General features: G+C 40.5%; 1 protein-coding gene across 2 annotated transcripts in view; it reads left to right on the top strand.

The window, feature by feature from the left end:
- The window catches only part of SPIRE1 (spire type actin nucleation factor 1), a 200,547-nt gene that overhangs the window by 139,229 nt on the left and 46,727 nt on the right, over positions 1–14,591 (top strand). For both annotated transcript variants that reach the window (XM_089776314.1, XM_075921001.2), the window contains exons 5-6: positions 5,567–5,650; positions 7,466–7,630. In XM_089776314.1, coding sequence (XP_089632440.1) covers positions 5,567–5,650; positions 7,466–7,630 — 249 coding nt within the window. The remainder of the gene's footprint in view (positions 1–5,566; positions 5,651–7,465; positions 7,631–14,591) is intronic.

Raw genomic sequence — 14,591 nt, 5'->3', positions numbered from 1 at the left:
ACAGGATTAGAATTCAAAAGGACCTTGAGAATTTGAAGAATTGGTCTAAAATCAGCAAGATGAAATCCAATAAAGACAAATGAAAAAGGCTGGGTATATTAACAGGAATATTTTATGTAAGACCTGGGAGTAATTGTCCCACTCTGCTTCGCACAGATGAGTTCTCAGCTGTAGTACTGTGTCTAATTCTGGACACCATACTTGAGAAAGATGTGTACAACTCAGAGAGACCAGAGAAGAGCAATAAAAGTGATAAAAAGCCTGATTTGTGAGAAAAGGTTAATAAAATTGGGCAGGTTTAATCTTGAGAAAAGAAGTCAGGATGGATCTGATAAGTCTTCAAGTGTATTAAGGGCTTTTATAAAAAGGACTGTAATGATTTGTTCTTAGGATCCTATGGAGATAGGATAAGGAATAATGGGCTTAATGTGCAGCAAAGGATAGTTAGGTTGGATATTAGGAAAATCTTTCTAAATAGAAGGTTAGTTAAGATCTGGATAGGGTTCCAAAGAATGTTGTGGAGGCTTTTAAGAACAGGTTGGACAAACACCTGCTAGGGATGGTCAAGGTATACTTTGTCCTGCCTCAAAGGCTGAATTTGATGACTTCTTGAGGTCTTTTCCAGCCCTAAACTTCCATTATTAAGACTGTTTTTCTTCTGTGTTATAATACAATGGAGGAAAATGTGTAAGTTCACCTTTAGTAGACAGTACTCAGAATGCATGTGTCAAGATTTCAAAGATCCTCATAGATTCTATAAGTAAGCTGCTCAAATACCAAGTCCATATGGTATGTAGAGTCCTGGGTTTTGGCCTTGTTGACAAATAACTATCGCAGGTTTGCTCAGTCCAGGTCTTCCTAGAGATCCAACCCCAACTTACTGTGTCACTGGAAAGGGTAAAATTGTTTTTGTGAGTCAGAAGAATCTAGCCTTTTCTCAATGGGGCCAACATCGGCTAACTCCTGGGATGTTTCCAGAAAAGATTGCCAGTCTGTTTAGGGTTGCCAGATGTCCAGATTTTGAATAGAACACTGGGTAGAAAAGGGGCACTGGTGGCTCCAGTCAGCAGTGCTGACTGAGCCATTAAAAGTCCTGTTGACAGAGCAGGCATTGTGTAATTCCCAGGAAGCTGCTGACATCTTCTCTGGCTCCTAAGTTGAGGGACAGCTATGGGAGGTGTCTATGCACTGCCCCTGCTCCTGCCCCCAGTGCCAGCTCAGCAGCTCCCATTGGCCAGGAACCTCACCCAATGAGGGAGCGGTGCCTGCAGGTGTGGGCAGTGCGGAGAGTCATATAGTCACACCTCCACTTAGGAGCCAGAGGGCAATGCCGGCAGCTTCCTGGGAGCTGCCTGATGTAAACACCACCCATAGCTTTTATCCCCTCGTGCACCACCATACCCTGTGCCAGTGTTTCTTAAACTATGTTCTGCGGAACTCTAGTGTTCCATGAACAACTCGCAGGTGTGCCACGACCTCTTCTTTGGTTTTGTTACTTTTTTGTTTTTGTCTTTTTTTTGTGTGACAACAATTTTGTTTTCGAAGAAAATTTTCATAGGCGTGCCGCATAAAAAAATATTATTGTTTGGTGTTCCGTGGTCTCAAAAAGTTTAAGAAACACTGCCCTGTGCCAACCCAGAGCCTCTGCTGCACCCCAAGCTCCAGCTCCAGTCCAGAGTCTACATCCTCAGCCAGAGCCTTAATCCACCCTGCACTCCAACTACATAGAATCATAGAATACTAGAACTGGAAGGGACCTTGAGAGATCCTTAAGTCCAGTCCCCTGCCTTCATGGTGCACCATGCTTGAAGTCCTTTCCTGTATCCTGAACTCCTCATGTCTGACCCTACCCTGGAGCCTATATCCCCTCCTACACTCCAACCCCATGCCTCAACACAAAGCCCATTCCTGCAACCCAAACCCCTCATCGCTGCTTTTACCCCCAGAGCCTCTACCCATCACCAGAGCCCCCCCCCCCATTCTCCTGCACCCTACCCCTGCCCAGATTCCTCTCCTGCACCCTGGACACCCCCCCCATATATAGCTTCATCCCAGAGCCCATGCCTTTGATCCAGAACCCCCCACATACCCCAACCACCTTACCCAGCCTGGAACCCACTGCTGCACCCCAAACTCCTCATCTCTAGCCTCACCTCAGAGTCCATACCTGCAGCTAGAGCCGTCACCACCAATTCCCCCACACACATATCCCAACCCCCTGTTCCGGCCCAATGAGTGAGTGAGGGGGAGAGCAAGCAATGGAGAGAAGAATGAGGGAGGGAGCGAAGGGTGCCTTTGAAAAGGGGCAGGGCAAGGGTGTTTGGTTTTCTGCAAATAGAAAGTTATCAACCCTAAGTCTGCTAGGATATATCTGCACTGCAATAAAAAAAAAACACTGCACCAAGTCTTTGCATCTGGGTCAATTAATTCAGACTTGGGCAGCAAGGGTAAAAATTGTAATTTAAACATTTGCAATCAGTCTAGAGCCTGGGGTCCGAGATGCTCCCCACTTGCTCAGTCTTGGAGCCTGGACACCAGCATGGGCCTAAATGTCTACACAGCAATTTTAGGCACCGCAGCCTGAGCCCTGCAAGCCCATCAGCTGACCCAGGTCAGCAGTGCCATGCCATGGGTCTTTAATTGTACATACACTTAGGCCAGGTCTATACTTACCCCAAGATTGAAGCTCTGAAGATCGATCTCCCAGGATTTCATTTAGGGAGTCTAGTAAGGACCCGCTAAATAGACCATTCAAGGCACCCGGTTGACCGCAGTACTCCTCCAGGTTGCAAGGAGTAAGGGAAGTCAATGGGAGAGTTTCTCCCATTGACCTCCCACAGTGCAGATGCTGCAGGAATTTGACCTAAGGTACGTCGACTACATCTACACTATTCTTGTAGCTGTATCGTCATATCTTAGGTTGACTTTCTCAGGTAGTGTAGACTTGGCCTTAGAGACATTCTGAGAAAGATGAAAGGACATACGTTAGACTAGAAGAACTATTTGGATGTGTAGCAGTGGGGAAGATAATTAAATGTTTGCTTGCATATGTTTCTAATTAGATTAATCAAAAAACCCCAGTCATTTTCTCCAAAACTATTGAATTAAAGTTATGTCTACCCTTCGAGAATTTCTTGAAGTTTTAAATTTGCCAGGATCCTGTCATGTGCAATAGTTTTTATTTTGTTTTATTTTTTTACTATTAAAATTATTACTCAGTAGCTAAGAATATGTTGTTAACTGCCATACTCAGGCCACCTCAGAAGTTTATTTACAAGTTTAAAACCCATACTTAGCTCTGAGGTAATTTTAATAAAAGAAGTCATTTAAAAAATGTTAGGTTATACAGTTAGAAGTATCTAACTCTTATGTCCTTAAATCACAAACTAACTTGAATGGCACTGGAAGAACTGCATTTTAGGATTATGATAATGCTAGTTTCTACTGACATCTGTGTTCAAAGAAAAAAAATCATTCTTCACAAGAGCATGTTGTAAAAGGAAACAAACGTAGTTCATGTCCATGAATGAGACAAGCTAAATTTGAACCAATGAGTAAGATGATTGCATGAGATCAAATTTGTCAGAACAACTAGAAGCAATCTAATATCTTCTAAATTTAATTTTACCAAAATCCTCTCCTACTCTATACTCATGCCAAATTTTCGGGATTTGGCCATTAGATTTTGTGTCATAGAAATGATATAGATTTTCAAGAGTCTACCTGTAATTTATGTAATTAAAAAAACAGGCCAGTAATGGTGTGAAGAACTTAGCTGTGAAAGTAAATATTCTGCTGTTACACATTAAAGATAATAATAAGTAATTGCTATCCTGTACTCTTTCTCAAATACTCTGTAGCAAAATAATTTTTAAAACGCAAAGGAATCATGTGATATGGCTGTGTAAGGGTCTTCTGAGGCTTAGGTCAAAGATTTAAACTGAAGCAGTTTCACTCTGATGTACAAAAGACAGAAAATTATATTTTAAACTTCTTTTTCTGAGTGTTGTTAAAAAAGACAGACTCTGTTGATTACTTCCATTATAGTGATCATCAAGTGTATTGTTGGCTGTATTTATGCTACATGCATAAATAATTTAAACTTTTCCAGATCTGTAACCTATTGATTTATTTTCCTAATGTAAACTCAAGAGGTTTAATGAACAGTCATTTTGAGCCGGTTATGTTCCATGAAAATGAATGAATAAAAAATGGAAAATGTAAATAAAACCACGTTAAAGTGCAGTTCTAGGCTGAAACTGTCTGTAAAGACTGCATAGTAAGTTTCCATGTTTGTCTCTCAAGTATTCAATTTCAAAGCTGAATTCTCTATAAATGTGGGAGGGAGGCAGAATTGTGAGAGTGAGAGACTATTTCCAAAATTGCACAGAGTCCATTTAAATCTTGAATTGCACATATTTTTTAATTTTAATGTTAGGTAATTCAATAAAACCATGCTGTGACTAACTGTAGCATTCAATCATTGTTCTTAGGTTAGTCAAAATCTGAGGCTTTGTCTACGGTTCAGGGTTTTTACTCAAGAAGCCTTATGCAGAAGAGTTCTTGCGCAAAAACTTCTTGCACAGAAGCATGTCCAGACCTCAAAGTGCATCGCACAAGCCATGTGCTTTTGCAAAGAGAGCATCCACACTGCCTGGACACTCTTGTGCAAGAAAGCTCTGATGGCCATTCATAGAATGGCCATCAGAGCACCTGTGCTTTTTCAGATAGGCTCTTTTTTCACAAGAAACCCCTGTAGAGCGTCCAACCATATTTTTTTGTGCAAGAGCTGTAGCACAAAAAGGAGTTATGCCTCGTCGAAGGAGGTATACCTACACCACAAAAAGTCCTCTGTTTTGTCGACTGACTGTAGATTTTTTAGCCCAAATACGTGCTTGAAGTGTTGGTGCTCCACGGGTTTTGCGCAAAAGCCTTGTAGTGTAGACATAGCCTGAAAGTTTGTCTCTATATTAAATAGCTTTGCGTACATTGAGAGGGACATTTTCTTTTTTTAAACTTTTTATTTTATCATCATTAACATACATGAGCTTTCATGCAAGCATTAAGAAATCGTATTATTCCAGTCATCTGAAAAAGTGGGTTTTGCCTATGTAAGCTCATGGTATTATATATATTATTGTTAGTCTCTAGGGGTACGTCTATATTACAGGACAAAGTCGAATTAAGACAACTTCAGCTATGTTAATTGCGTAGCTGAATTCAAAGTAGCTTAACACAGCTTTTGGCACTGTCCACAACGCAGGAAGTCGAAGGGAGAACACTCTTCCTTCGACTTCCCTTACTCCTCGTGGAAGCAGGACCGGAGTGCCCCTCTCAGTTCGCATTAGCTGTCTTAACAAGACCTGCTAATTTGAACCCTAGAAGATTGACAGTGGCTGCTTCAGTTTTCCACTTTACTATAGATGTACCCTATGGTGCCAAAGGATTGCTCTTTGTTTATAAAGTATATTTATTACCTTAGAAAAATCTTTTCTACTTTATTGAAATAAAGTGTTATATTCTTATACAGTTTATTTTCACTTTCTATGTTGCTTTTAACTGACAGAGTCTGAAGAAGATTCAGGAAATGGACAAAGTAGCAGGTAATGAATCCAGCACAGACCTTGATGAGCTGAAAAATGCTGATTGGGTAAGTCTTTAGTCATTTACAATCATAGTCAATAGTGTATATTTTGATGGAAAAAATATAATGTTCTTAACTTGCTTGCTTACTGTCACCTGCTCCTCTGTAAAAAAAAAAAAAACTCCTAAAAAAAATTAAGTGTTTTTGTTTCTATAGTATGAATTAGTAGTCAACACAACTGAAAAACAAATGAACACAACTGAAAAACAAATGAAATTCCATACTGCCATTAGTAGCAGGAAACATTATCTGCTTGCTGTTTTCTTCTAGTTTTGAAATTCAGTATGATTCTACTGAACTTGCACGAGGACATTTTTTCCATTAAAATGATGAAAATTTTGATTATTGCTATACTGGCAACATTTCATAATGCTGGCCATGCAGAAATCAAAGATGAGCTATGGATTTCCAGAGAAGCAGAAGCAAAACCGAAGTGTTACTAGAGCATCTGGAGGAAGGGATGTCTCATATTGCATCTAGCTATCATAATGACTAGTGCATGGCAGAGCAATAACTAATTCCAAAAGGACTTGCCTCCAGCCCTCCCTAAATGGATATAAGTGTCTCCATGTTGTGAAGTTGTTAAGGGCTTTTGAGTGACTAAAAGGAACAAAAGGAATAGAGCTGGCATAACTTATAAAGAAGTCTCCCAAACGTTTTACCTATTGAAGACTTGCTGAAAGCTTCTGCATAATAGCTCTGTGGATAAGGAAAATGGAATTAGTTGTTTCTTAATGTATTGGCTTTTATTTATATATAGTGTGCTTAGAAACTTTACAGATGTACATGACGTTAAGGGTCCCTTACAACATATTCTATCTAAATCCTGATTCTGTAAAGAGTTCCACATGAGCATATCCTTATACTTGTAGGGGTAGCAGTAAAGGCAGCGAGACTCCACTCACATGTAAGGGATTGGGCCTGAAATATCTATAAGGCCAGATCTACACTAAAGGGGAAGGTCGAATCAAAATATGCAACTCCAGCTACGTAATTACATAGCTGGAGTCAACATATCTTGATTCGAGTTTCCCTGCCATCCCCACAGCAGGAGGCCGACAGGAACAAACACTCCAATTGGCTTCCCTTACTCTTTGCAGCAACAGAAGTACCGGCTACCCAGTAGGGGTACCCTCTAAGTTCGATTTAACATGTCCTTATTAGACCCACTAAACAGAATTCCAGAAGATCGATCATGGCAGCGTAAGTCTTCCCCAGAGTGAAGACATGGCCTCATAGTTTATATGATAATGATGTGACAACCAGAGCTTAAGAGTGCCTGTGGGAGTTGTGGTATGTCTGATTGTGCAGTTAATTTCCATTGGGAACATCTTCTTTTTTTATATAAAAGTAAGGTTCCCATTACCATAGTATCTAGGTACTATACTGCGTGGTCAGTTGCGTGTGTGTGTGAAAGAGAGAGAAAGAGAAACACGCATTCACACAAACAAGTAAAGTGATCAAATTATGTACAAATTTCTTATATAGCTCTGTCGTTGCACTTCACTTCTATCTGCAGTGTCCTCCTTTTTTTCACCTTGAGCATATATTGAGTTTAGAGTGCTGATCATGCTGAATTACATTATGATTTTGGGATTTCTGTTAGTGAAGTCCATCAGATTTGTTTTCTAATTTTCAAACCCACTGTACTACCCACCTACTGCATTGATGTAAAAAATTAAATAATTTTAGTCTTATTTAGTTGGTTTAATGGTGGTCTGATGTGATGAATCAGCTATTTTTATTTAAACTGCATTGATATTCAATAGTAATGAGTGTAAAAGTGCTCTGAAACCTTATTTGTCGTCTTTGGATCCTCAGGCCTGCTTTTGGGTACAGGTGATGCGAGATTTGCGAAATGGTGTTAAACTTAAGAAGGTTCAAGATCGTCAGTATAACCCGCTTCCAATAGAATATCAGCTCACACCCTATGAAATGCTAATGGATGACATTAGATCCAAACGCTACACCTTAAGGAAGGTTATGGTAAGTTCAAAGAGTACCATTACAATGAACCTATACTGCCACCACTACTTTCACTTTTTTTGGGGGTGGAGGGGGACTCAGAATTGTTACTTCAGTCATGTAGTTAGTTATTTTTATGTTGTTTTTACTATATCTTAAATTTTGAATTTTAATCAAGAAAAAATGCATGTTGTGCAGCTTGCTTGCAGGTGACCAGAGCTGAAAAATTTCAAGAGACAGGCAATTTACATTAGATATGCTTGACCAAACTGACTTTGTGCTGACTTGCTGATAACATGAAAATTCAGGATAATAGTCTTGCCATTCTTCCCAGTCAATATGAATTTTTTTTAGCTGTCTGTACTATGGAATACATTACTGAGATATCATAACATCATTTATGAAGATACATATGTTACTTCAGAGCTGATTGGACATGATACTTTACAAAAGAGTGAAATCCATGAGAATGGTATCTCAGACTGTCATAAAAGAGAAAAGCTTAAAATATCTGCCAATATCATCATATGTATATAAATTATTGAAGTAAGGGAGTCCAGTCTAAAGCTAAAGAATTATACCCCATGCAAATCAAGTACATTCTCTTGAAGTCTTCAGCTTTAATAAAAAAGCTCAGACATTCTGATTTGGGCATGACCATTTTCAGTGCAATGCAGTGTTGTTTTGGAGTCAAGAGCTGAGACACTGAGGCAAGCTTTCCAAATATCAATGATTTACTCTGCAGACACGTAAAACTCAGGAGTGACTGTCAAGAAGATGCACTTTCTGTATTAGAACCACCTACTTTTTGATATGTCCTTGAATCTCCCAGTCCTTCTGTTGCACCTGCTTCATATAATGGCCTTTTAAAACAGGTTTGGAGAACATTTTTTTCTTTCAGGGGCCATTGACCCACAGAAAAACCAGTAGGGGGCTACCCACAAACACACACAAAAAAAAACTTTTACTCAACTCACCTAATAGTGGTAATAGGCTTGGGGTATCATCACTTGCGCCTTGTATGGTGGTGCCGAGGCTCAGGTCTTGTGGCCCACGGCCTGGAGATTTGCTGTGGGCTGGATCAAATTAAGCAGGAAGCTGAATCTGGCCCACGAGGGCCAGTGGTTTCCTATTACTGCTTTAGAAGCTCATTATGATGCAATTAACAGCCCATACCAAGGTTTTTTAATATTGCACGCGGCATTTCAAAGCAGCAGCACCACACATCCATGCGGTACTGCCACTTTGAAACACCGTGAGGAGCACTAGACCAGCAGGGGACTGCCCCGCAGGCCACGTGTTCTCCGCAGCGCTTTTACCTTTGAAGTATAACAGCAGCAATTTCAAAGTTGGAGGCAGCCTATTGATTAATCAAATAGTTAATGCAGATTGCTCAAAATTGAACATCCCTAGTGGGCTCCAAGGTGTAGGCTCTGAGAGGCACTTACCTTCAGCAGCTCCTGGAAACAGCAGCATGTCTTCTCTCTGGTTCCTACCCGAAGACACTTTCAGGCAGCTCTGCTCTTTGCTCCTGTCTGTAGGTACCACTCCTGCAACTCGCATTGGCTACAGTTCTGTGGAGACAGCTCTTGGGATGGGGCAGCATGATGAGCTCCCTGGCTGCCTCTACACATAGGATCCAGAGAGTGGGGACGACATGACGTTGCTTCTGGGAGCCATGGCAGGCAGGGAGGCTTCTTAGCTCTGCTGTGCCTCTTACTGGATTTTTAACAGCTGCCAGCCAGACTTTCTGGTTAAAAACCAGACACCTGGTAGCCCTATTTAGCAGAGGTCCCTGTGTATCTGAATTGCTGAAATATAGTTTATTTCAGGGCTACTCAACTTTGGAAGCCTTGGGGGCCACAATGATACACACAGCACATGCTGGGGACCACAACTTAAGTGTGGTAGTATATATATGCGAATATATATACAAATATATTCAAATAGCTTCTTTCACACTGATGGGCATGAATACAAAGATTAAGGCAAGACTACACAACACGCATGGCCCATTTAAATCAGTTCTGTTGATATTAATAAAATGCAATATTTACCTGATTTCCACTCATATGATAGCACTTTTAATGAGCAATGATAGTCCAAGAATTTAACTACTAATACGCATATCAACAGAAGACCATTTTATCAACCACGTTTTTGTTTTGGCTCCCACCCATGGGCTGCATATTGAGCCCCGCTTAAACCCAAACCGCACCATGGGCTGCAAACAAACGGGCTGTGGGCCATGTGTTGAGTAGCCCTTGGTATTTCATGGGAAAGCATGACTTCAGCATTCTAGTGGTTGTGATTACTTAAGCTGATGTATTTCAAGGAGCTTTCCTTAGGAGGTCAAATAATCTGAGGCATAAGTAGAGGAATTCATTTACTCAGTTAGCTTGATCAGATGATTAGGGGGGAAAACTGAAAATAAAAAAAAGGAAAAAACAGTTGGAGCACCCAAACATTAAGTGAATACATTTTTTAAAGTACAAATACATCTTTAAAGGTAAATTGCAGGTTGTCTTTTTTGCCTGCCAAGACTGGAATCTTAGACTACTAGTTTTATGTTTTTCCTGCTGCTGGTAGGTGCTGCTGGTGATGAGGGCTATATACGTACATAGATAGGAATGCTTACTTTTAATGTTAACCTCAGCAAAAGAAAAACAAAACCTGGACAGCCCTTTACTTTTGACATACTGCATGTATTCAGTACAGTAATTGTGTTTGACTAGGAGCCCTGGGCCATATTCCAGTTCACCTTTTGCCAATACAGCCTCTAATTTAACTTCTTTCAAGCTAGTGTCTGTTCTTACAAAGATTTTCTGTGTGTGGTTGGTGTTGAAGGTAGGCACAGCTGGTCTTTCTGACATCCAGATGCTAGCTATGTGCTGTATGCCTGCTGGCATTTGTTTCTGTTCTGCTTTTCTCATCTGTGAAAAATACTAGGCAGGTTGTCTAATGCCACTTTTGGTCAGACAAACATAAAAAGTGAATTAGAATTAGAATCTGCTGCAGGTATGAATCTATGGTACTGTCTCTGACGCTGTTGCTAGTTTTGCCTGACTATAACTTGCTGGTACCACCATGCTAGAAAAATATCTAGTTTCTTCTTATAAATTTTCTAGTCCACTTAGTAGTTTGTATTTTGGCGCTGAGCACACACAGAGAGTTTCTAAACAGAAAATTGAATAATAATACGGTTGCAGTTTGAAAGGAAAGGAAATTTATTAAAGCCTGAAGTGTTCATAGATCTTTCCAAGTTCAGTTGTACTTTGAGTACAGCAACTTTTAGCTGTCTGTTTTAGGCCAAAGCTAAATATATATATTCCCAACAGAGAACATAAGAATGGCCATACTGGGTTAGACCAAAGGTCTGTCGAGCCCATTACCCTGTCTGCCGATAGTGGCCAATGCCAGGTGTCCCAGAGGGAGTGAATCGAACAGGTCTCTCCTGCCATCCATCTCCACCCTCTGACAAACAGAGGCTAGGGACACCATTCCTTACCATTACTGGCTAATAGCCATTAATGGACTTAACCTCCATGAATTTATTTAGTTCTCTTTTAAACCCTGTTATAGTCCTAGCCTTCACAACCTCCTCAGGCAAGGAGTTCCACAGATTGACTACGCGCTGTGTGAAGAACTTCCTTTTATTTGTTTTAAACATGATGCCCATTAGTTTCATTTGGAGTTCCCTAGTTCTTATATTATGGGAACAAGTAAATAACTTTTCCTTATTCACTTTCTCCACACCACTCATGATTTTATAGACCTCTATCATATCCCCCCTTAGTCTCCTCTTTTCCAAGCTGAAAAGTCCCAGTCTTTTTAATCTCTCCTCATATGGGACCAGTTCCAAACCCCTAATCATTTTAGTTGCCCTTCTCTGAACCTTTTCTAATGCCAGTATATCTTTTTTGAGATGAGACCACATCTGTATTCAGTATTCAAGATGTGGGTGTACCATGGATTTATGTAAGGGCAATAAGATCTTCTCTCTCTTATTCTCTATCCCTTTTTTAATGATTCCTAACATCCTGTTTGCTTTTTTGACTGCCGCTGCACACTGCGTGGACGTCTTCAGAGAACTATCCATGATGACTCCAAGATCTCTTTCCTGATTAGTTGTAGCTAAATTAGCCCTCATCATATTATATGTATAGTTGGGCTTATTTTTTCCAATGTGCATTACTTTACATTTATCCACATTAAATTTCATTTGCCATTTTGTTGCCCGGTCACTTAGTTTGGTGAGATCTTTTTGAAGTGCTTCACAGTCTGCTTTGGTCTTAACTACCTTGAGCAGTTTAGTATCGTCTGCAAACTTTGCCACCTCACTGTTTACCCCTTTTCCAGATCATTTATGAATAAGTTGAATAGGATTGGTCCTAGGACTGACCTAGGGGAACACCACTAGTTACCCCTCTCCATTCTGAAAATGTACCATTTATTCCTACCCTTTGTTTCCTGTCTTTTAACTAGTTCTCAGTCCATGAAAGGATCTTCCCTCTTATCCCATGACAACTTAATTTACGTGAGAGCCTTTGGTGAGGGACCTTGTCAAAGGCTTTCTGGAAATCTAAGTACAGTATATCTACTGGATCCCCCTTGTCCACATGTTTCTTGACCCCTTCAAAGAACTCTAATAGATAAGTAAGACATGATTTCCCTTTACAGAAACCATGTTGACTTTTGCCCAACAAATTATGTTCTTCTATGTGTCTGACAATTTTATTCTTTACTATTGTTTCAACTAATTTGCCCGGTACTGATGTTAGACTTACTGGTCTGTAATTGCCAGAATCGCCTCTAGAGCCCTTTTTAAATATTGGCATTACATTAGCTATCTTGCAGTCATTGGGTACAAAAGCTGATTTAAAGCATAGGTTACAAGCCATAGTTAATAGGTCTGCAATTTCACATTTGCGTTCTTTCAGAACTCTTGGGTGAATGTCATCTGGTCCCGGTGACTTGTTACTGTTAAGTTTATCCAAAACCTCCTCTGATGACACTTCAGTCTTTGACAAGTCCTCAGATTTGTCACCTACAAAGGATGGGTCAGGTTTAGGAATCTCCCTAATATCCTCAGTCGTGAAGGCTGAAGCAAAGAATTCCTTTAGTTTCTCTGCAATGACTTATCGTCTTTAAGTGCTCCTTTTGTATCTCGATCGTTCAGGGCCCCACTGGTTGGTTAGCAGGCTTCCTGCTTCTGATGTACTTAAAAACATTTTGTTATTACCTTTCAAGTTTTTGGCTAGCTGTTCTTCAAACTCCTTTTTAGCTTTTCTTATTACATTTTTACACTTAAGTTGGCAGTGTTTATGCTCCTTTCTATTTACCTCACTAGGATTTGACTTCCACTTTTTAAAAGATGTCTTTTTATCTCTCACTGTTTCTTTTACATGGTTGTTAAGCCACGGTGGCTCTTTTTTAGTTCTTCTATTATGCTTTTTAATTGGGGGCATACATTTAAGGTGGGCCTCTATTATGGTGTCTTTGAAAAGTGTCCGTGCAGCTTGCAGGGATTTTACTTTAGTCACTGTATCTTTTAATTTCTGTTTAACTAACCTCCTCGTTTTTGCATAGTTTCCCTTTTTTAAATTAAATACCACAGTGTTGGGCTGCTGAGGCGTTCTTCCCACCACAGGAATGTTAAATGTTATTATATTATGGTCACTATTTCCAAGTGGTCCTGTTATAGTTACCTCTTGGACCAGATCCTGCACGACACTCAGGACTAAATTGAGAATTGCCTCTCCCTTTGTGGGTTCCTATACCATGGCTCCAAGAAGCAGTCATTTAAGGTATCAAGAAATTTTTCTCTGCATCTTGTCCTGAGGTGACATGTACCCAGGCAATATGGGGATAGTTGAAATCCCCCACTATTATTGAGTTCTTTATTTTGACAGCCTCTCTAATTTCCCTTAGCATTTCATAGTCGCTATTACTGTCCTGGTCAGGTGGTTGAGAATAGATCCCTACTGTTATATTCTTATTAGGGCAGGGAATTACTATCCATAGCGATTCTATGGAACACCCCACCCACGTGACCTGTTCTGTCCTTCCGATATATTTTGTACCCCGGAATGATTGTGTCCCATTGATTGTCCTCACTCCACCAGGTTTCTGTGATGCCTATTATATTAGAATCCTCCTTTAACATGAAGCACTCTAGTTCACCCATCTCATTTTTTAGACTTCTAGCATTTGTCTCTGTTTATTTGTCTGCCCTTTTCTGATGTGTCAGATTCTTTTTTATGTGGATATTTTTCATCTGATCTAGCCCATACTTTATCCTCTTCCATCCTCTCCTCTTGACTAAAACCTAGAGAATCTCTATCAATAGACTCTCCTCTAACAGACATCTCTGTCCGATCCATGTGCTCCTCTGCACCAATCGGCTTTCCCCCATCTCTTAGTTTAAAAAGTGCTCTGCGACCTTTTTAATGTTAAGTGCTAGCAGTCTGGATCCACTTTGGTTTAGGTGGAGCCCGTCCTTCCTGTATAGGCTCCCCCTAGTTTCCCCAGTTTCTTATAAAGCTAAACCCCTCCTCCCTACACCATCGTCTCATCCACGCATTGAGACTCTGAAGCTCTGGTTGCCGACACAGCCCTGCACGTGGAACTGGAAGCATTTCTGAGAATGCCACCATAGAGGTCCTGAATTTCAGTCTCTTTCCTTGCAGCCTAAATTTGGCTTCCAGGATGACTCTGCTACCCTTTCCTATGTCATTAGTACCTACATGTACCACAGCCACCGGCTCCTCCCCAGCATTACACATAAGTCTATCTAGATGCCTCGAGAGATCCACAACCTTCGCACCAGGCAGGCAAGTCACCATACAGTTCTCTTGGTCATAGCAAACCCAGCTATCTACATTTCTAATGATCGAATCTCCCATTACTAACACCTGCCTTTTCCTACTGACTGGTGTTCCCTACCTTAGAGAGGTAACCTCAGTGCAAGAGGATACCCCAA

The sequence above is a fragment of the Pelodiscus sinensis genome, chromosome 2 (genome assembly GCF_052426305.1).
Source record: "Pelodiscus sinensis isolate ZL-2025 chromosome 2, ASM5242630v1, whole genome shotgun sequence".
NCBI classification, from domain to species: domain Eukaryota; kingdom Metazoa; phylum Chordata; order Testudines; family Trionychidae; genus Pelodiscus; species Pelodiscus sinensis.
Note: the sequence above shows the minus strand (reverse complement) of the source record. Positions and strands in the feature narration are given on the sequence as shown.